The sequence below is a fragment of the Schistocerca piceifrons genome, unplaced genomic scaffold (genome assembly GCF_021461385.2).
Source record: "Schistocerca piceifrons isolate TAMUIC-IGC-003096 unplaced genomic scaffold, iqSchPice1.1 HiC_scaffold_1872, whole genome shotgun sequence".
In the NCBI taxonomy this organism is placed as follows: Eukaryota; Metazoa; Arthropoda; class Insecta; order Orthoptera; family Acrididae; genus Schistocerca; species Schistocerca piceifrons.
Window position 1 is genome coordinate 3189859 of NW_025727759.1, and position 23466 is coordinate 3213324.

Genomic DNA, 23466 nt, shown 5'->3' on the forward strand with positions numbered 1-23466 from the left:
GGGGAATGAGTGTTCGAAGTGTGGTCTGCTTCCAAAGCGTCTACAGAGACGCAAAAGTGTAATTTGGGGAAACTGCCGTATACTTCCAGTGATGGCTGCATGTCCCACGTGATTGAGTGTAATTCCTTGAGAGATGGTAGGTTGTTCTGTAAGAGCAGCAAGGGAGGTGTTTGGGAGTCGAATGATTTTAGGTGGTTCTTCAATTCTCTTTATTTGAAGGTGAGCTGGCAAGAAGGCTGCAGATGGTGTGAGCATGATGTGGTGTGAGCACTGCTACCAATGTGACATTACAATTAAACACGAAAAGTACTTGTGCAATGCACGCACGTAAGTGAATTCAGTGTGAGGTCGCAAGTGAAGATACATTCTAAGTGAACAGCTTATATGGCAGTAATATGAGAATGGTGCAGTTCGCAGTGATGTAATGTAGCAACATAAGACACTGCTAGCAAATAGTTTGCAGTAATTAGGTAATGTAGGAGACTGGTGAAAAGAACTAACATTAACGCACAACAACCGGTATTCTCGCATTTGTGTCTTGGAAGAGATTGGGTGTTTACATTTCGAAATACAGGCGGTTGTGAGAGACGTCGGCTATATTCTTGTAAGCTGTTTGAATACTGTATATGGGACGAGAAACACAAGAGAGAGGGAGAGAGAAGTGGAGTTTATGAATGATGGAGTATTTTGCAATTGTTGCCGAGCTTTTGCAGAAATTGCTTGTGAAATGTTTTACAGAGTGAATTCTGAAAAGGAAGGTTTGTCACGTTGGTTTACAGATGTCTCGTGTTGTTGCAGTAGTTGTGGTGTTACTGGAGAAATTGTGTGGACTTCAAAAGGTAGAAATGAATAGAGAAAGCGATCTTTTTTTTTTTTCAATTTTTTATTTTAATATCATGTAGAATGAAGTGCAGGATGCCATTTCCTCTAGTGGCGTGTATTAACTCTGTGTTAGCATCCTGACGATCTCGTGATGGTTGCGCTGCCTGGCGTAGTCCAGGGGGGTGTCCCCGTCAGTAGCCCTCACCCCCCTGTCGGCTCCGGCCTGCAGCAACGCAGCCGCCGCTTCTGCGTGGCCATTCCATGCCGCCACGTGCAGCGGCGTCTGCCCGCAGTGATCCCTGGCGTTGGGGTCGGACGCCGCAGAGAGCAGCAGCCGCACCACAGCCGCGTGGCCTCTCCCTGCAGCGTAGTGCAGGGCGGTCCGCCCGAACACCCCGTCCATCGCCCCCACGTCCGCCCCACCCGCGAGCAACGCCCGCACCTCCTCCACCGCCCCCTCCACAGCCGCCTCTCTCAGCCTCCTGCCTCGCTCCTCCTCAGAAAGGCTCCTGCACAAAACATCGAAACACTTACTGTCTACTGTCGAGACACACACACCAAATGAAAGAAACTGTCACAGCCGCAAAACTGCCAACAATTCTGAATACACTTCTTCCGAGCGACAAGTCACAAATCTAGAAACCTCGCTTCTGCGATACGGGTTAACCAGCGTATTACAGACAGATCCACAGCACTAGCCCATAATCAAAAACTTCAGCCATCTCCCATTAAAAATAGGTGCACTCCATCCCGTAACAAATACATTTGGCACATTCCCTCATAGTTCACTCCACAGATCCGCCTCCTTTCACCTCGGCATGCAGTTGCTACCCAATCCTTCATCTACATTCAAATAGACCCCTAAAACTACCTTCTCTGGGTACCAATTCCTTCAGTCACTTAGGAAGAAAACACTAGAAACTAAACGTATCTGTAAGTACTGAAATACAATTTCCTCACCAGACAGCTAAGTGATTCAGACCAGTAACATGGAAATTTCCTGACGTACCGACAAAAAATATAAAAGTCACTGCTTCGTACACAATAAGTCGGTCGACATATTTCAAATACAACAAGGGCACCGGATCGGCTCTCCCTGAGACACACACACACACACACACACACACACACACACACACACACACTACCCGCTGCATAATAACCGTCACATGTGCTCATATAATCATGCATGCAACAAGAGATACATCCACTGGAACATTCATTTCCATCTGCTTACACACTTTGCAACCCACCATATGGTCTGTGGCAGGCGGCATCCTGCACAACTACTATATTCAGTCATGTTAACTTTGTGCAACTTTTTGCATTTTCTGAAAATTCTGGACACAAAATAAGTTACACACCACTACAGAAGGCGTAAAACTTTACATTTATACTTAAAAAGGTCGAAGTAAACTTGACGTGTACACCAGCTACGCTGCTTCCGAGTAAAATTTCTCTTTCAGTAGTAGTACAAACACTTAAGCCGTAACTTTAGACCAGTCTCAAAAAAGTACTGTATTTCCTGTATCTAATGCAATGCATAAATTAGATCATGCCAGAAAGAAATCAGGTGCCTGTAAGAAATACAAACAGAGTGTTGATTCATTATCGCATGTTCACTTACAAATATCAAAATACTTGTATAGATCTGGCATTGCTGAACTTTAACCAATGTCGCGGGAACCTCTCCCCACAGTTGAAGGCTAATCCCAAGCGAGAGAGCCAGTAAGAAGCTCCAAAGACAATTGAAATACCAACTAGAAACTACAGACCTAATAAAACTGCTGCATTCAGTGCAAAATAATCAATGTAGGTGGAGCAGCAACCATATGAAACAATAGTAGTAACTGGTACATATAAAAAGTTCTCAACTGCTTTTTCCGTTCCGCTCCCAAGTAGAGCGAGAGAGAAACGACTGCCTGTATGCCTCTGTACGAGCGACAATGCCTCTCACCCTATCTTCACACGCCTTGTCTCAAGTGTACACTGCCGGAACTAGAACTGTTCTGCAGTCAGCCTCGAAAGACGGTTCTCTAAATTTTCTCAACAGAGTTCCTCGAAAAGAACGTCGGCTCCCCTCCAGTGATTCCGATTTGAGTTCCTGAAGATTCTGCGCAATACCTCTGCGTCACTCTAAACTACCAGTAGCAAATCTAGCAGCTCAGCTGTCAATCCTATAGCTGTCTTCCTTTAATTCTACCTGTTGCCAATACCAAACACTCGAGCAGTACTCGAGAATAGGTCGCACCAGCGGCCTACATGCAGCCTCATCTACAGGCCAACGACTCTTTGTTGAAATTCTCCCAACAAACTAAAGTCTACCTCCCGCCTTCCCTACCGCAGTCCTCTCAACCTCGTTCCATTTCGTATCACTTTGCGAACTCTCGCTCAGACATTTAAGCGAAGCCTCTGTGTCTAGCGGAACACCTCAACACTACGTGTCTGTTTTTCTTACTCACCTGCATCAACTTACAGATGGCTGCCATTCGTCACACAAACTAGAAATTTTGACCAACTCGCCTTGTGTCCTCCTACACTCACTCACGACGACATCTTACTGTACACTAGGGGACAATCAGCAAACAGCTGCAGATACCTGACCACCAGACCATTTATGTATACAGACAGCAACAGCGGTCCCACCACCCTTTTCTGGAGCACTCCTGCCTCTGGCGAACACTCGCCACTGAGGACAACATACTGGGTTCTGTCACTTAAGAGCTGAGGTCCACTCACATACATGGGAACCTATTCCACACGTTTCCATCTTCTTCAACAGTCGACAGTAATCCACCGTGTGAAATGCTCTGTGGACATGTACGAATATGTTATTCAGAGATGATCGACAAGCGCACCACATCACAGGAAAATCTGCACAATGCAAAGAATTGCGATCTTTGGGGTAAAAATGGCTCAGTCACCTCTGTTGCAATCACGGATTGTATTAAAGAGTCGGCACAGAGAGAACTGGGGGCTAATGTTGCCAGTCTCAAAAAGAAAGGATTGTAGTTTACACACAAGTCAGCCTTGCCGCTATTGGACGCATCAGAAAGGCGACCGAAAATAAACCACGCGGTTTGCCAGAGCCGCCAAGAAAGTGCACTACGAAATTTGGAGTATAAATCCATCATTGCAAGCAGTTTATCAAAATAGGTAATTTGATCAACCATAGAGACTTTTGTATGGCTAAAAACTAGTGCCGACATTACACAAATTAGTTGTTGCCGTAAAAACAAAAAAAAAATTACTCGTATCACAAGAATGGTTGCGCTTCAATCCACCCAATCAAGGGGAACTTTTACCTCTTAGAGGAAACACAATGGAAGACCAAGTCTTTAATTGTCCGGTATAATTGCACCACATTTCGTTTATAATCGCTTTGGAATATATCCATCCATTTAGGAGGGAATTGTAGATGAAAATGCCTTTAGATGAACAGCTATTCGGTACTGATGTACATTCGTAATTTATGTAGCAACCTTGGCTTTTGATTTCTGTTCCTGTGTTGATGTAATTTACTCCACAATGTTGTGTTTCGGGAGGTGGCTATCGTCTGCTGTCTCGCAGTGGTGCCAACTCATTTACCTAAAAATGAACGCTGTCCGGATGGGTCTGCACAGTGCGTCGCCATCGATTTAAAGCGCGCGCCGCGGAATCGCCGGCACGGCATTTCGGAACCGAGGCATATAGGAAAAGCAGGCAGGCCATACCAGCCCCAAGCGAGTAAAAAAACTCGCAGACGCCCTCGCGCGCCTTGACATCACGGAGAGGAGAGGAGGCTGCAGCGCCGAGCATTCAGCTTTGAGACAGCCACGAGCAAGGCTCGCTGTAAGTGTGCCGTGGCACATTGCATTAACAGTGCTCGGACGACGACGGACGTTACGTATCACGTTTTTCCCAAGGATGAGCACTTGCGACGTCAATGGATGGTTCGATGCAAATGCAAGGACAAAGTGAATGCGGAAACTGCACGTGTGTGGTCAGGTCACTATCGGCCAGAAGATTGTGAACGGGATCTGAGAAATGAGCTTCTAGGGTTATCTTCAAGAAAGAAGTTATTACCAGCAGCAATCCCCTGCATAAACATTCCGAACTGGCGTGGACAAGAAATTGTGGAAAGCGGTGATGCAAACGAAAGGGTAAGACGTCTGCACATACATAACACTTTCAATAATTGAAACTGAAAAATTACCGTAATACAAACGAATTCACATAAATGCGATGCCTTTTGACGCATTACTATATTGCTTTACGGGAGTGAATGACTCGCTATATTGTACAGGCAATAAATAATGTTGCTCAAGTGTATTTGCTTTTCCTCCTGGATATAATAGCTACATTTGTCTTAGAAATAGCCGTTTCTTTAAGTATTCTCGATATGTTGAGTATTTTAAAGCTAGTATATAGTTAAAATGACAAAATCATATTTCGCGTAATTTGTTTACATTTACTTCTGTAACAATAGCTGATGCTGACCAGTTGACTTTGCAGCGTAGTGGTATGGTTTCTGACTCCCATGTTCGAGGTTATGGGTTCGTATACCTGTATTACCTCTTACACTGTATTTTTACATTTTATCAAACTAGTCTATTGCAGCCGCTTATGCCGGTGATATTTAATCGCTTTTGTCAATTGATCTGATTTTTAGTGAGAAATTAATGCAGTTGCATAGTACTTGGTCAAAAATTTTAGGAATAGTAGGCCTACTCGGTAAATAATTTGAGGAATAATAAAATTAAAATTAGATTCATTCCTTAGGGATCCGGAAGTCGTCCACAACGCTGTGGAGCAACAAGTTTGCAAAAGCGAGCTTTGACGGCTTTAGAAACTGTGTCACCGAAAAAAAAAAAAGAAAGTCGACCGAACCACACGTACAGATTGCGTTCATGCACCCACTGAACTATTGAATAAGAATTTGGAAATTAAGGAACTGAGGGCCGAGATTGAATGCACAGAAAGAAGCGGCACTAAAAAATGTGATGCAGCCTTACGAAGTAAAACGAAAGATCTCCGACGTGTTCTTTCGTCGAAGCGGGCAGAAGAGTCATCTGGCGTGAAAGCAAAAGTCGTATTGCACAAAAGTGTAAATAGTGTATTGTCAAAGTGTTTTACACCGGCACAAATAAGATGTCTATTAAGTGAAAATAAAAGGGCAAAGTGGAATTCGGAGGACTTGCCCATCCATTAACTTTAAGAGCTCTGTCACCTAAAGCATACACTTATTTGCGAAAGCGAGAAATTCCTTTGCCTTGCAGTGCAACCCTTCAGAAACGGACGAAGGAATTTAAATGCAGAGCGGGTATTCTTTAAGATATCCTGTGTTCATTGAATGAGGGGTCAGGCAGACGAGTGTCTCTCGCACCCCGCATTTACATTGATGCCACCCTTACCATCTGACACTCCACTGGGAACTCCTGAGGACGTGATTTTGAACGTGGCTCAAAATTTTGTCTTTCTGCGCTGCAGTGCATGGCAAACGATTCTGAAAATGTGCGCTCGCTTCATCAGGTAGAATACTAGCGGTATTGAATTACCAATGTATGATTTGGCACGATATGAAATTATACTGTGGGACCTTACTTCTTCCACGGGGCGCTTAGATGGAAATACGTATGCACATATTCTTACTAACATCGAGCCTATTCTTCTGGAGGTAGTTCCGTGGACAACCGACAGTGTATGTGGATCGAACACGACCACTGCCCAGACTCTTCGCCTGCTCCAAAGCGACCAATGAATGGAAAGTTTCCTGGCCGTTGTATGGGACGGAATGCTGCAGTACAAAGGCCAGCCAGGTGCCCTGATATGACTCAAATGGATTTCTTTCTACGGGGAGCACTGAAAGATAGAGTCTGTCATGAACCCCAGGTATGTCAGATGATACGAGCCAGACCACACGACAACGTATCATCCAATGTAGCTTGTCCAGTACATCTCTCTCGCTCAAACAGCGATTCCAAATGTGTCTAGCAGTCGATGGTGTGCTATTTCATCATATTGTTCATTAAAATGTGAAACCACACTTCACTAAGGAAAGTATTTAGTTTGTGGATGACAAGGCATCAGTTGTTTTGAATAAATGTTTAGCTTATTTAAAATCTATTCCGTCTACGTACAATTTCGAGTAGTTTCTGATTTCTAATTGACAGCAGGCCTTTTGCGCTGTAGAACCACCCGGGTGCTTCCAGGCAGAGACAGGCTGAGCTGACAGAAGGTCATGGGATAGCGATATCTACACATACAGATGGCAGCAGTATCGCGTATACAAGGTATAAAAGGGCGGCGAGTTGGCCGCGCTGTCACCTCTACTGAGGTGGCTCCTGGGAAAGGCTTACCGACGTCTTGATGGCCGCACGACGGGTTTTAACAGACGTCGATTGCGGAATGATAGAGCTTGCCTATGACTTGATATTTTTAAAATGTACAGTATCCAATGTATCGATATTTAGTAAAATACCGTTATCTGCTCCCCATGTATCGAGGAAAGTATGGATATATCAGCGCCAAATCATCAACGTGCCTGCCTATAAAAATATGGGCTGCACGTTGTAAGTACACTCCCGGTTTTAGAGCTGTCCGTTGGAGTATTGATTTATTATTGGATACTCTGTACATCAACAAGCTATCCCCCTCAGAGCAAGAACTGAAAGGAAAACGACGGATGTTCACGCCTCCCGACAACCACCGTGCAAGCTGCGGTAACTGCATGTAAGTGGCACGCTGAAAGGTGTCTCGTGGGTCCATCGTTCGGTTTCGTCACGTATCGGATTTGTCCGCAACACTTCAAGTCGACTTCCCTGCTTTTTCATTTCTGCAAACGCCAGCGACCCTGCAGCTGTAGCGCCAAAACTGTGAGGTGAATCTGAAAGTTTGCCGTTTCTGTTGGTAGCGCTGGGTGCCGATTACGCCAGCAGTTCCCCGAGTCCACTGCAGCGACCAGTTTTGTCGTTTAAATTTTTGTTCATTTTCAACGTCTGTTTTTGAAGAATGTCGATGTGAAGAAAGAGCACACTAGTTCCGATAAAAATTGTGTAACGCAACTGGTGTCCTGTTTCTTCACATTTGAAATCGTCTTATTCCATTCAAACCGCCCCTCCCCCCGGGGCAATGGGTGTCACATATACTTGCCTCACATAATCAAAATTACACACTGGACCTGATGAAAGTTCAAAAAGCGACAACACTCCTTTACACAGTGAAAGTAAAATTGTGCCTCAGTACAAATTCAAAAAAGCAACGTCAATATTTTCCGGAAACTGTGAAAAAAATCTAAATTAGAGAGACTGTCTTTAGTTGCCGTGGCGAGAAGACTTATTTCTAGTGATGCAGAATGTTGTCTAAATAATACACCACTGGCCATTAAAATTGCTAAACCACGAAGATGAAGTGCTACAGACGCGACATTTAACCGACAGGAAGAAGATGCTGTGACATGCAAATGATTAGCTTTTCAGAGCATTGACATAAGGTTGACGCCGGTGGCGACACCTACAACGTGCTGACATCAGGAAAGTTTCCAACCGATTCCTCATACACAAACAGCAGTAGACTGGCGTTGCCTGGTGAAACGTTGTTGTGATGCCTCGTCTAAGGAGGAGAAATGCGTACCATCACGTTTCCGACTTTGATAAAGGTCGGATTGCAGCCTATCGCGATTGCGGTTTATCGTATCGCGACATTGCTGCTTGCGTTGGTCGAGATCCATTGACTGTTAGCAGAATATGGAATCGGTGGGTTCAGGAGGGTAATACGGAACGCCGTGCTGGATCCCAACGGCCTCTTATCACTAGCAGTCAAGGTGACAGCCATCTTATCCGCATGGCTGTAAGGGATCGTGCAGCCACGTCTCGATCCCTGCGTCAGCAGATGGGGACGTTTGCAAGACAACAACCATCTGCACGAACAGTTCGACGACGTTTCCAGCAGCACGGACTATCAGCTCGGAGACCGTGGGTGCGGTTACCGTTGACGCTGAATCACAGAGAGGAGCGCCTGCGATGGTGTACTCTACGACGAAACTGGGTGCACGAATGGCAAAACGTTATGTTTTCGGATGAATCCAGGTTCTGTTTACAGCATCATGATGGTCGCATCCGTGTTTGGCGACATCGCGGTGAACGCACATTGGAAGCGTGTATTCGTCATCGCCATACTAGCCTATCACCTGGCGTGATGGTATGGGGTCCCATCGGTTACACGCCTCGGTCACCTCTTTTTCGCACTGACGGCACTTTGAACAGTGGACGTTACATTTCAGATGTGTTGCGACCCGTGGCTCAACCCTTTATTCGATCCCTGCTGATCCCTACATTTCAGCAGGATAATGCACGACCGCATGTTGCAGGTCTTGTACGGGCCTTTCTGGATACAGAAAATGTTTGACTGCTGCCCTGGCCAGCACATTCTCCAGATCTCTCACCAATTGAAAACGTCTGGTCAATGGTGGCCGAGCAACTGGGTCTTCACAATACACCAGTCACTACTCTTGATGAACTGTGGCATCGTGTTGAAGCTGCACGAGCAGCTGTACCTGTACACGCCATCCAAGCTCTGACTCAATGCCCAAGCGTATCACGGCCGTTATTACGGCCAGAGGTGGTTGTTCTGGGTACTGATTTCTCAGGAACTATGCACCCAAATTGAGTGAAAATGTAATCACATGTCAGTTCTAGTATAATATATTTGTCCAATCAATACCCATTTATTATCTGCTTTTCTTCTTGGTGTAGCAATTTTAATGGTCAGTAGTGTATCTTCCAACGGAAATCGTAGGGTCAGTATTGCCTCATATTCCTAGACATCAACAAAACCCAAACTGATATTCCCCGACATCAGCTTCTACGAGTTTTTCCATTATTCTGCAAGGAGCTGATGTTCATACTTTGCAACCCAATGACTTAACTGGTATCTCATTAGTGCTCACACCTGTCACCAACTGCTTTCTTTGGAACTGAAATCTCATATTATTTTTGAAATGTGAGGGTATTTCGCCTCCCTCATACATCTTGCACACTAGATGGGAGATTTGTGTCATACCATATGGGAGAGTTTTGCCATGCCTTACTCTCCCAAAACTGTCAGTAGCTCTGAGAACACCACACACACACACACACACACACACACACACACACACACACACACACACAATTTCTACACAGTCCTCCTTAGCCATTTTCCACTTCTCGTCAATAATTTGTTAAACATTCATATTTCCTTTTGCCTACTTTATTTGCTGAATTTTTATAGTTTCTTCTTTTTACAGTTGAACTCAGTATCTCCTGCATTAACCAAGGATTTCTATTTGGCCCTGTTATTTACCTATTTGATCTTTTTCTACCTTCTCTGAAAGCTACCAATTCATCCCCAACAACTTTATTCTTTGTTTTTCATTGTCCTAGTTTGTTATTGTGTGTGCTGTAAGTCCATTGCTTCCTTCTCTAACATTAAGTTTCTCACTTTTTTCATTGTAACATAACCTGTTGTGTTTGCATCCTAAACATTTCCCCACTTCTTACCTTTCCAAGTCTTGCATCTCATCCTGGTGTTCAATTTTTTTCTGCTTTGTTTCACATTCTCTACGGAGCATACTGATTTTGATATCAGCATGTGCCGCATAATTATTACTATCATCCTGGACACTAAGTATACAATTCGACACTATCAATGATGTTTTCAGTGTGCATGTAATACATGTAGGTGTGTGTCATCTTATATTTAGCGTTTTTAAATTTTTTTTACTTGTAGCTATGTACTTCCTGTGCCAAATTACGCATTATTACCCACATGATTTGTATGCACGAAAATTGAAAAATTTATGTTTGTTGCCTGGCAATTGAAATTTCGTAAACAGATCTCGTCGCAAAGAAAACCGCCTTTGTTTCAGTGACTGCCACACCAACTCGCGAATCATGTCAGTGACACTCACCCATATTGCGCCATAACACGAAATGAACTGCCCTTCTTTGCACTTTTTCGCTGTCCTCCGCCAATCGTACCTGGTAAGGATCCCACACCGCCCAGCAATATTCCAGCAGAGGACGTACAAGTGTAATGTAGTCTCTCTTTGGTAGGTTTGTCGCATCTTCCAAGTTTCTGCCAACAAAGCGCAGTCTTTGTTTCGTCTTTCCCACAATATTATCGATGTGGTCATTCCAATTTAAGTTGCTCATAATTGTAATTCCTAGGTATTTAGTCGAATTGACAGCCCTTAAATTTCTGCAATTTATCGTATATCCAAAATTAAGCAGATTCCTCTTAGTACCCATGTCGATGACCTCGCACTTTTCTTTGTTTGGTGCCAACTGACACTTCCCGCATCATACAGAAATTCTCTCTAGATCATTTTGTAATTGGAATTGATCGTCTGATGATTTTACTGGAAATTACAGCATCTTCTGCAAACAGTCTAAGGGGCAGCTCAGATTATCACCTAGACCCTTTATGTAAATCAGGAACGGCAGAGGGCCTATGACACTACCTTGCGGAACGCCGTATATGACTTCTATTCTACTCGATGATTTGCCGTCTATCAGTATGAACTGTGACATCTCTGCGAGGAAATCAAGAATCCAGTCACACAACAGAGACGATACTTCATACGTATCAAATTTGATTAATACTGGATGTATACGTGGACAAGGAAAAATTCCCAGATTTCCCGCTTAAAAATACACTCTCCCACATGAAAACACTTTTTCCGTCTTAAGTGACGGTATATTATCCCTCGGAAGTGCAAAACTTATCAATTCTTTGAATGGTTATGGACATGGGCGTAGAATTTCCTGGCACTTTAGAAAACGAAACTCAGGGAAAAAGACACGTTTTGGAAATATCTTTGACGTGCAGCAACATGTACGTTGCGTATTTTCGTATTACGACAGCACACATTGAAATTCCACCAAACACCACATGTTACTTTCCGAATCACTGAAATCGAGATTGCGATGCGCTTTTGTAAGCCAGTCACAGCCCATGTCACGTGATCTCGCCAGCTCATGACAGCGAGTACTCAGGGCATAGGATGCGTGATGTAGTCAGCCAATAGCAACATCCCTGTTAAGCAGCGGTAACACACAAGTTAATGGCTTACATTAATATACATAGTGTTGCTACAAGAAAAGCAAAGCTTCCACATATAATATTGGTCACTAAGGTTAATAAGCTGCAAGAGAAGCTTATCTTTCGAAATGATGTCGATTTTTTGCGCGTGTTACACTTTCAGATACATCACACAAATGTGGCACTAAAATTTTTAATAATGACAAATGTCTGATCTCCAGGGTTGGAAATTCTTGTAAATGGCTTGTCATCAAAGAGTTGATTTTTAAATGGAGTGAAACACACTGTGATTTAAGAATTTCATGGTACATCCTCGCGCATAGTCCAACTTACGTTAAAGGATATTTACTTTGAAATTAACGCTTTTCAAACCAGCATTCGCAATATTTTTCCACGACCTGCTGGAAACAGGTTGGTTCCAGCAGCTGCCGGAGAGCGCCAGGTAAGAGGCGCCCCGCGCTTGCGCAGCTAACATGACGTAGGAAGCCCGTATGTACGTACGTGTAAAACATTGAAAGATCTTACATTACGTTGTAAAAGCAGTAAGACGTCACAGGGTACTCCAAGAGATCAGAACTTCGTGAACCATACTAAAATGTGCACATTTAAACTGGTACTTAAAGCGCACATTCGTATGTCCAGATTCACATGTAAATTTTCTTGGAGTACCAGTGCTGCATTATCTAATGTTTGGTTCTTTATTATGGCATAATGCCATACGTGCTAGAAGATGAAAACTTGCACTTGAAATACAGCGACTAGTTGAAACTAGCCAGTACTGTGGAATTAAAAATTTCGTTTCAAATACATTGGATGCCTCTGCGGAAAAGGTTAATAAAAGCCGAATTACTTCAGCAAAGCGACAAAAATTACTTCATTGTTCTGCAAGATAATTAATGCTTGACTGTCAGAGAGGTGGAAATTGTATTAAAATCTGGAACTAATGACATATTTTAATCTTCCATAATTGTGTGAACGTATTTTAATTCACTTGATATATCCCAGCCACAGAAACCACTCTCTTTCATTTGACATGACAGCAGTGAACAAAGAGGAAACAGCAAAGTCACTAAATGTGAACACAGATCACCCCCCCCCCCCCCCCGTTCCTCGAGCGCTTGAGATAGGGCGTCAAAAAAAACTTTTCAAAAAATGTTCATTTTGTAGAGCACTTCTTCCTGAAGAGTCCTATGCATAAAACATATAACTTCGAACGAAGAAATTTAAGACGCGTTATTTGGTCTTAAGTGTGCTGAAGTGCAGTGCCACGCCTCTTCACACAGCGTTCTCTTACTGCACTGCACATCACTGCACTTCGCACTGTGGGACTCAGATGTGTATTTTGTAACGGATGCCATCGAAGTACATTCAGGACAGCGAAAATTAAAATGTCCTTTGATTTTAAACAAAATAACCTCGCAATTAATACTGGATGGAATTATTTGTAACCGGAAGAAGAAGAACTCTTCAGAAAATCTGGATTCTTTACTGCCTAATAGCTGATAACTTTCTGTTCTGTGTGACATAGAATCAAGTATAGGATAGACAAAACCAGATAAGACAAGAGACAAGCAAGACAGTACATATTTCTTCAATCCTTGCGTTCTTTTCTCACTAATCTTGCTCCAGCTTTACTTGCCGTGCTTTCCTTTCTGCGAAAGAATCTGTTACCTAATCAAAATTCGTCAAATGTTTTGCTACGTGAAAAATCGAGATGTCGTTGTCTAATACTCAAAAAGCTTTTAATACAAATAGTACCAATGACTGGTGTTTCTCGATCTCATTACGTCTATTTTCACTGTTTGCAGGACGAAAGAAAATAGGCCTTTCTAATATTGCAGCAGCTGTAACACACACGAAACAAGCGAGATTGTTTTGCTAATAATGGTTATTTTTATAATACGGCAGAATATAACTCTGCCAAGTAATAATATGAAATGCCTGTATGGCCTACTGCAAGCAAAAGGCTTTGTGTTAGGAAATAGTTTCATGTTTCATTCATAAGCTCCAGTTTCTTAAGCATGAGATCGAAAAGTAGAAAAGTAGTAGTACGAAATTTTTGTATAAATCTGGAACCGCCCCGTTTCTTCTCCTTCCTCGTTCTAACAAAAGCTTCTCATCCCTAAATCTGTAACTATTCCTATCATTGTCAAAGCTCAATTCTCCAGTTAACTCTACTAACTCTGCCAGGATCACCGGTTTAGTAATTATTCAGCGATTATTCTCCGGTTAGGCGTTATTACGTGTTCGTACAATGCGTTTTCTGCGCTACTCCCAGAATGGAATTTAAGCGGCTGCTAACCAGGAAATGTACAACTTGCCCTCTCTAGTGTAGCGACCTGGTCAAAAATTTTCTGTCAAACTTTCATTTTCTTTGATACAGCGACAAGATAATACGTTAATATGTCGTATCTGTTATTCCTGTTAGTCATTCATTTCCACTCTGGTAGTCTGAATCTATGGACGTAGCTATTCGCTCATCATCTGCATACCAGTCAGTCACACACACATATTACATTCACCCGTGCGGCTTTATTCCGCTCAGCTCGTGTAGCCCCGTCCCCTTTTGTCTGCAGGAAAGTTTATTTCCAGATGCGACGAGGATTCCCCTGGCAGGTACGTCACGTACACTATGCACGCATTCAAAAATCAACTTATGATTCATTCAGAATTCAACTTAGAATGTGATCAAAAATGTTCAAAAAGCAACAGGGATGAGCTTCAAACTCTTTTGAATAATCGATAGACCAATGTGCTCTAGATGCTAGGCGCTTTGTGAAACAAGGTTATTTTTCCTCAACAATACGAATTTGCCCCCCTCGCCACCGAAATTGCCGCCCGGTTCAGATACTCCGGTTTGCTGCGTACAGAACCAACAGCGACATTCCTGTTTCCAGAAGCGGGAGAAGGTACTACTCTGACGCGACTCAACTGCGCATGCGCGTGGTTCCGCTTGTAACTGCTTAAATGAATCTGATGTGAACAGTTGAGACTTAACGCTCATCGGAGGTAATTTGTTGTTACTAAGCACTGCATTGTCTTCTTACAGCCTTTCACACATTTTGCTGTTGGCAGACGCTTGTATGAGCGCTGTGTGTTTTTTGTTTATATATGAAGCATTTCCTTTGGAATTTATATTTCATTCCCTCGTTCATATTTTGTTGCTGCAGTATTATTCTGCAGTAGCGGAATACAGTAATGTCCTTTGTTAGAGTATCGGTTATTACCAGTCAAAATGACAAAAAATTAAATGAAAACTAAATCAATGGAAAACTCCCGGGACTCTAGAAAATTCCCCTGTTTTTCCTGGTTTTCCTGCAGATGAAAAAATTCCTGGGGCTTTCCCGGATCTTCCGGGCCGTATACACCACGTAATAGTCTCTTGTTAGGAATGGTATCAAAACCCTTCTGGAAATCATTTTCTTCGAGGTGAGTCATAATGTTCGAGTACAGTGTATTCTCCAAAATCCTACAGCAAATTGAGGTCAGTAATATGTGTCTGTAATTCAATAGGTTACTCCTATTTCCTTTCTTGAGTATTGGTGTGACCTGTGCTACTTTCCAGGCTTTAGGAACAGACCTTTCGCCAAGTGAACGGTTGTATATGATTGCTAAGAAAGGCACTATTGTGTCTGCATACTCTGAAAGGAACCTGATTCGTATTCCATCTGGACCAGAAGACTTGCCTTTCTTAAGTGATTCGAGTTGTATCGCAACACCTAAAGTATATACTTTTATGTCACTCACGCCAACAGCTGTTCTGGTTTCGAATTCTTGAATAGTTACTTTGTCTTTTTTCGTGAAGGAATTAAGGAAAACTGTATTTAGTAACTCAGCTGTAGTGGCACCATCATCATTGTGGAAACTCTGCTGTTGGTTATATATAAAAATAAAAGTTAACTATACCATGGAATTATACAAAACTTCTCCTCGGTGAATCAAATCCACTACTCATCACACCTGGTGACCTCCATCATCCATCGAATACAGGAGTTTGTTTACGAGTGACGAGCCATACAGTGCTCTACGCATCTCCACTCAGCCACACCCACTGCATTTCTTACTTCTCGAGAGCAGATACCTCAACCATTAGACCAGCTGAGTGCGTTTGCTGGCGTAACTGGAAATGCCATTGTGGATGATGTTTTTTACCCATGGTTTGCAAGCACCACCACCAGAGGTTCTCATGTACATCCTCTGAAGTAGGATAACATTCACCGATTAGATTTCCCTTTTGATACTCTTCCCAGAAGTCCTCCGGGATAAACTCTAGTGCAAGTTTCGATGAGAAGCTGAGTCGGAAGAGGAGGTGTACTCAGGAAGCCTACTGCTCAAGGAGACTGCCTGCAATAAGCAGCAAATCTGGGTTCCTGTTCCAGTGCGGCACAGATTTTCAGTAGTCACTACAGATGTAACTGACCAGGGAACCATTTAAGGAATATTCGAATTACATTTTAAGACATACCCAAAACAAGCTGTATCCTCATTACTGTACTAAATATTAACTTTTTGTCATTATTACTTGTATTTCTGTTTACGTTTCTTTCTCCATTTCTTCCTGAGTGTCTTCAATAACTTATATCTACAACCATTCACATAAGTTTTGTTGAGTGGAATTGTGTGAAAAATCCCGTTTCCACGCCCATTTAATTCAGAATCAATTTGTAAGACACACAATCATCACTCAAAACAAAATCTAGATTCAACGCATCAATATATAAAGAATCTTTGGGAGTGGGTATGATTTGTATGGGACACTTCCTACGTAACTACAGTTGAGTGACTCTGAACTGAACGTAATTCTCACGGCAAATACAGAGAACGAGAAATCTTCTGCATATGTGCTCAATCTTCAAAATATCATAGCCAAAAAAGTGAGAAAGGAGTAATGTTTAATGGCAACTGTAACCTCTATCCAAAAACTGAAGGAATCTGTATTTTATTTTATTTACTGTATCGGCTGGTTAATGCCAAAGTAAGCAGTACTGTGGGGGTAAGACTTGGGCACGTGTGGCAACACAACTCACCGGAAGCGAGAGACGGCTGCGTCATCAGGTGGAGGGGTGTGTTGGGCAGACGTGGGAGGCGCAGCTGCAGCAGGAGTCCGGCTGTGGCCGCTGTGGGGTTGACGGTCAGAGTTGGGGGTGGACCCGCCCCCTGTGGCGGTCGGCGAGCTGCACAGAGAAACACTGTGTGGGCGGGCGTGTTCACACAGGGGCTCATTGCAGGCGGTACAGCTGAGGGACTGTCCACCGGGGCAACAGAACACTCAGTGCCAACAACACCAGCCCCTCACTTAACCTGACTGTGCCACCAATTAACTGGTCTTTTTCTGCACTACTTCTGCTATATTCCCCACTGGCGTAGCTTAAGATGCAAAACAACAAATTGTTCAAAATGAAGCACAAACCAAATTCCAAACATAAGGGCCAACAATTTTGCTGCCCTGACAAAACAACTTTCAGACAGAATTTAGAAGCAGTTAAAGTCAACTGGCTGCTACTTTTGGTTGTGAAGTAATTTGAAAACTGATATATGGATGCTGAATTATATCACTGGAGGAAGAGAGAGAGAGAGAGAGAGAGAGATCCAGCGATAGAGAAACAAACTGATAAGTTGGGGTATCAACTTACTGTTGAAACTATATGGTCATGGATATGCAGGCGCTGTTTGATGTGAAGCCCAAGGGAATGAAGAAGATGGACAAGAATTACAAGAGCTATGCTATAAAAGTTATCAAGAGTATATTCAAAATCTGCATTTGAGTAAAGCAAATAGAACTGTATATATGCATGTAATGTCTCCACATTTCGATTCATTGAAAAGACAGCAGTGGTGATGTGCTTCTTAAACAACAATTTTCGAATTGAGCAGTTTGCAGTAGAGGCCAACATTAAAAGAAAAAAATGGGTTACGCAGTGTATGCAATTTTATCTGATGGACAACGTTTACAACTTGTGAAGTAACCTGTAGTCTATTGAATATGGATTTTTTTTTAAATTGAAAAGGAAACAAAATAGACTTGTATGGAGCATATGTATCCGAGAGACAGAGGCAACAAATGATAGCTGGATGAAAACGTCACATCAATACTGACGTTGTGGGAGATATGTCGTACACCTGTAGGTGGACAGCGAATATAATCTGCTGTATCCCAGTAGCGGAAAACCTCATAGGATTCCGTGGACGATCTCTGGTAACGCCATGGGGAACTTCAAACAAGACAGGGGGGGGGGGGGGCAGAGATTGCCTGTCTGTTTAGTGAAAGGGAATGCACGGAAAATATTCAGGGCGATAGTTGAACAGAGACGAGAAGGAAATGTGATTGTAAGGCACAGCCTTGAGTGTGACAATATTACTGTGCTGGCTGCATTATTCTCTTCTTGTTTGACCCCAGTGTGCACGACTAGCCCCAGTGCTCATGGCTCCTGCTTTACTGGATATCTCAGGGAGTCATACCCTACTCTTTGGGGCCAGTCACCTAGGGGTAGCGTCTTTTTTAGTAATCAGGAAAGTCCAGAGTCCCAGGTTTGAACCTCACCATCACTTGAATTTTGAATAAGAATAATCAGCATTGGTGTCTGAAGACTTCCAGCATCAGGTGTCACCCTCTTTCAGCCAACAGCTTTTCCAAAGAGGGCGGAGGGGCCGACAGAGGTTCAGGGCACTCTCTTTCCTTTGAGGTCTGAAACTGCTCCTAAATGAGGAAAAATTGGCAATGATCAACACCGTGAGGATACAGAAGGCAATGTAAACAACTGCTTAAAGATACATAACGTGCATCAACATGACATGTGGCATGTGATTCAATAAGAGCCATAACGGTCTCTCCATTAGCAAAAGACTAGTCCCCCATTCAAACCTCCAGGCGAGGTGGCCCAAGAGGGAGGTGACCACGAGAAAAAGGTTGAGTAACCAACGAAAGGATAACATTCTATGATTCGGGAGCTGGAAAGTGAGGAGTTCGAATGTGGTTGGAAGCCAGAAAATAAGAAACGTATTTCTGGTCACATGAGAATAGGATAGTAGCAACAGCAGTAGGATTCAGTGTCAATAGAAAGGCAGGGAGGAAAGTGAGTATAGTTATGTTATCGTGAGAATCAAAAGCAAACCAACAACATGCATAGTTCAGGTATACATGATGGCGTCGCAAGTTGAAGGTGAAGAGAGAGAAAAAGTGAGGATATTGAACAGGTAATTCAGTACTATGTAATAGTCATGGAGGGACTGAAACGCGATTGTAGGGGAAGGAGTAGAAGAAAGGGTTACACGAGAATATGTACTTGATAATAGGAATAGGAGAGAACAAAGGCTAGTTAAGTTCTACAGTAAATTTATCCTCGTAATAGCTGGTATAGTCTGTTCAAAAATCACTAGACGAGGGGGTATACTTGGAAAAGAATCAAAATATGGGAGGTTTAAACTCACACCATATTATTGTCAGGCAGACATTTTGAAATCAGATACTGGGCTGTAAAGCATACCCAGGAGTAGATATAGAGACATAAGAATTTAGCAGTGATTAAGAGTAGGCTGAATTTTACGAGACTCGTCAGGAGCAATCGATGTACAAAGAGGTGGAATACAGTAGTACTAAGGAAAGAAGAGATGAGATTTATGTTCTCTGAGGCTACAGATACTGCAATAATAAGCAGCTCAATAGGTAGTTCAGTAGAATAGGAATGGATTTCTCTAACAACGACAGTAACAGAAGTTGGAAAGAAAAACGTAGGTACAAGGAAGCTAACTGCGAAGAAACCATGGAAAATATAAGAAATCCTTCAGTTGATCAATCAAAGAAAAAAGTTCAAAAATATTCAGGAAAATTCAGTAATAGAGAAATATGTTACTTAGGAATTAAATGAATAAGAAGTGCAGAGAAGCTAAGGCGAAATGGCTGCACGAAAAATGTGAAGAAATCAAAGAAGAAATGAGTCTTGGGACGACTGACGCAGCATATAGAAAAGTCAAAGCAATCTTCCACGGAATTAAAAGCAAGCGTGGTAACATTAAGAGCACAATGGGAATTCCAGTGTTAAACACAGAGGCGAGATCGGAAAGTTGGAAGGAGTACACTGAAGGCCTCTCTGATTGGAACAACTTGTCGGATGGCGTGACAGAAGAACAAGCAGGAGTCGGTATGGAAAACAGTGGTGATTAGAATCAGAATTTAAAAGCGCTTTGGAAAATTTAAGATCAAAGAAGGCATAAGGTATAGACAACATTCAATCAGAAGTTCTAAAATCATTGGGAGAGGTGGCAAAAGGTCTATTCTCACTGGTGTGTAGAATGTATGAGTCTGGCAATATACAATCTGACTTTGAGAGAAATATAATCATCACGATTTGGGAGACTGCAAGAGCAGAGAAGCGTGAGAATTATCGCACAATCAGCTTAACAGCTCAAGCATCCCAGTTGCCAAGAAGGATAATACACAGGAGAATGAAAAGAAAATTGAAGTTCCGTGACGTTCATAGGATTTGTGGTCCTGGAGAAAGCGTTCTGCAATATCAAGTGGTTCAAAATGTTAGAAATTCTGACAAAAATACATGTAAGCTATAGGAGAAGACGAGTAATTTGCAATATGTACAAGAGGCAAGAAGGTAAAATAAGAGTGGAAGACCAAGAATGAAGTATTCGGATTAAAAAGGGTGTCAGACAGGGATGTAATTCTTTGCCCCTACTGTTCAATCTATACATCGAAGAAGCGATGATGGAAATAATGGAAAGATTGTAGAGTGGAATTAATAAAATTCAGGGTGAAATGATATAAGATTTGCTGATGACTGATTCCCTCAGTGACAGTGAAGAAGAATTACAGGGTTTGCTGAATGGAATGAACAGTCTAATTAGTACGGAATATGGAATCAGAGTAAATCAGAGAAAGGCGAAATTGATAAGAAGCAGAAGAAGTGAAAACAGCGAGAGACTTAGCATCGTGAACGACGATCAGTAAGTAGATGACATTAAGGTCTTATGCTATGTAGGCAGCAAAGAAACCCAGGGCGAACAAAGCAGGGACGAACATAGCAGGGACGAACAAAGCAGGGACGAACAAAGCAGGGACGAACAAAGCAGGGACGAACAAAGCAGGGACGAACAAAGCAAGGACGAACAAAGCAAGGACGAACAAAGCAAGGACGAACAAAGCAAGGACGACGTCAAATTCACACTAGCACTGCCAAAAAGGGAATCGTGCTTACCTGGCTTCTGCCGGTGGCTCACCGAGCATACTGCAGACTTCAATGACTTCTTGCGGGTACTCGAGCACAGCGTCCGCCCAGCCCCGCGTGGCCATCACCTGCAGGTGGTCCTTTATGAAGGCGACGGCAGCCCTGGTGGCGTCCGGGCACGAGTGCCTCACTGCCCTGACGGCCGTCGCCGCTGCGGTCTCGACGGCCAACTGCGAGATCAGCTGCCGCTCGCAGGCAGCCTTCAGGGCCGACAAGCCGTATTTGTCGGCCGCCGAGAGCAGCTGGGCGGCCGTGTCGGGCAGCTGGGGGGCCTGCAGGGTATACGTGTAGGCCACCAGGAGCCTCAGCACCGGGCCCTCCACGTCGTCGATGCTCACCTGGCCGCAGCTGGCCTCCAGCATGTCGTGCGCGAACATCGCTGCGAACACGGGGCTCGCGGCCGCCAACACGGCCCTGTGAGCCGCCACCCTCGTCTCGCCCGCCACCAGCGTCACCAGGGCGTCTTCACCCCCATCTACCAGGGCGGCCAGGGCCTCGGTTGTGTTGTTCTGAACCTCCGTAACTGCCGACATGGTGGGTGGTCCTGAAACACAGTGCCACTGAGCAGCCCTCACACTGCACCCTCAACACTTGTACGAGGCGCATGCATACCTGTATGAAACAGCAGCTGTGAAAGTGTTGTCCACCCTAAATCAATTGCAACATCACCAGTTTCCTTAAAATGACAAGGGCCCGTACTGCTTCGCGATCACCTAAGGTTTGTAACTACCACTGCGGTGCTGTGATAGACTGCTTTCACCTTCTAAAAATGTTATCGTTCTCAGTCAAAAGATGGTTTATTTATGTCTCAGCAAAAAAATTAGCAGAGCAACAAACTTGTTTCAGCCATAAAGTTACACGACTTATATTTAAATCCAAGTTGGTGGCACCTCTAACTAGGAAAAATTTTCTTCCTCCTTATCCCAAGTTCCTCAGATCCGTGACACCTGATCAGAAGCAATGTACATCTAATGCAGAAATCAGTTTCCTCGGTGAAAGTCTCAGGCTAGGCACGATTAAACTTGACCGGCCACCGTGGCCGAGTGGTTCTAGGCGCTTCAATCCGGAACTGCGCACGTGCTACGGTCGCAGGTTCGAATCCTGCCTCCGGCATGGGTGTGTGTGATGTCCTTAGGTTAGTTAGGTTTAAGTAGTTCTAGGTTCTATTGGACTGATGACCTCCGATGTCAAGTCCCATAGTGCTCAGAGCCATTTGAACCATTTTTGATTAAACGTGAAACCCAGATGCCTCTCCTATTCCACGGAACTTTAATGTTTTATTGACTGCTGTACAGATTTCCATGTAAATTCGTCTCAAAAACATTTCACACAATAGAATGCCCCGTTAGTAGCTGCTGCTGTAATCAGGTACTATTCCCTTAAAAGGGGAAAACTAGGAACGCTGACGAGACGGACAGGTTTATCTTTCACGGTTTATGTTTCCATCTAGGATCATACACTGAAGCGCCAAAGAACCTGGTATAGACTTGCGTATTGAAATACAGAGATACGCAGTCAGAAAACGGCGCTGCGGTCGGCAACTTGTATGTAACACAAGTGTGTGGCGCAGTTGTTGGATCGGTTACTGATGCTACAACGGCAGGTTACGAACATTTAAGTGTGTTTGAGCGTGGTGTTATAGTCGGCGCACGAGCAATGGCATACAGCATCTCCGAGGTGGCGGTGAAGTAGGGATATTGCCGTACGTCCATTTCACGAGTGTACGTCGAATATTAGGAATCCAGTAAAACATCAGATCTCCGACATCGTTGCACCGGAAAAAGATCCTGCAGGAACGGGACGAACGACGACCGAAGAGAATCGTTGAATGTGACAGAAGTGCAAGCCTTCGGCAAATTGCAGCAGATATCATTGCTGGGGCATTGACAAGTATCAGCGTGTGAAACGTTCAGTGAAACATCACCCATACGGGCTTTCGGAAAACTTTTGTGACTGCACGACACAGAGCCCCAGGCCTCGCTTGAGCCCGTCAGCACCGACAGTGGACTGTTGATGACTGGAAACACGTTGTCTGGTCGGACGAGCGTCGTTTGAATTTGTATCGCGCAGTTGGTCGGGTATGTGTATGAAGACAACCTCGTCAATCGGTATACTGTTCAAGCTGGCGGAAGGTCTGTAATGTTGTGGGGTGAGTGCAGTTGGAGTGATATGGGACCCCTTATACGTCTAGATGCGACTTTCGAGGCATGACACGTACGTAACCATCCTCTCTGATCTCCTGCATCCATTCGCGTCCATTCCGCATTCCGACTGACTTTGGCAATTCCAATAAGGCGGTGCGAATCCCACACGTCCAGAATTGCTACAGAGTGGGTCCAGGAACGCTATT

General features: G+C 43.7%; 1 protein-coding gene across 1 annotated transcript; it reads right to left on the minus strand.

The window, feature by feature from the left end:
- Positions 1-940: 940 nt before the first annotated feature.
- LOC124741140 (cortactin-binding protein 2-like) lies at positions 941-21767 on the minus strand. Its single transcript, XM_047248667.1, has 3 exons — positions 21087-21767; positions 16911-17057; positions 941-1331 (listed from the first exon to the last, which is right to left on the minus strand). The coding sequence occupies exons 1-3, from the start codon at positions 21647-21649 to the stop codon at positions 941-943; spliced, it is 1101 nt and encodes a 366-aa protein (XP_047104623.1). The 5' UTR covers positions 21650-21767.
- Between the last annotated feature and the right edge of the window lie 1699 nt (positions 21768-23466).

What these genes read in the sequence shown, in the direction of transcription:
- LOC124741140 (XM_047248667.1), bottom strand. Translation starts at nt 21,649, where the DNA reads ATGTCGGCAGTTACGGAGGTTCAGAACAACACAACCGAGGCCCTGGCC. An exon ending in GAGCCACCGGCAGAAGCCAG is followed by an intron (nt 17,058 to 21,086) that starts GTAAGCACGATT and finishes TTCTCTGTGCAG; the next exon opens with CTCGCCGACCGCCACAGGGG. An exon ending in GCAGCCGTCTCTCGCTTCCG is followed by an intron (nt 1,332 to 16,910) that starts GTGAGTTGTGTT and finishes TGTTTTGTGCAG; the next exon opens with GAGCCTTTCTGAGGAGGAGC.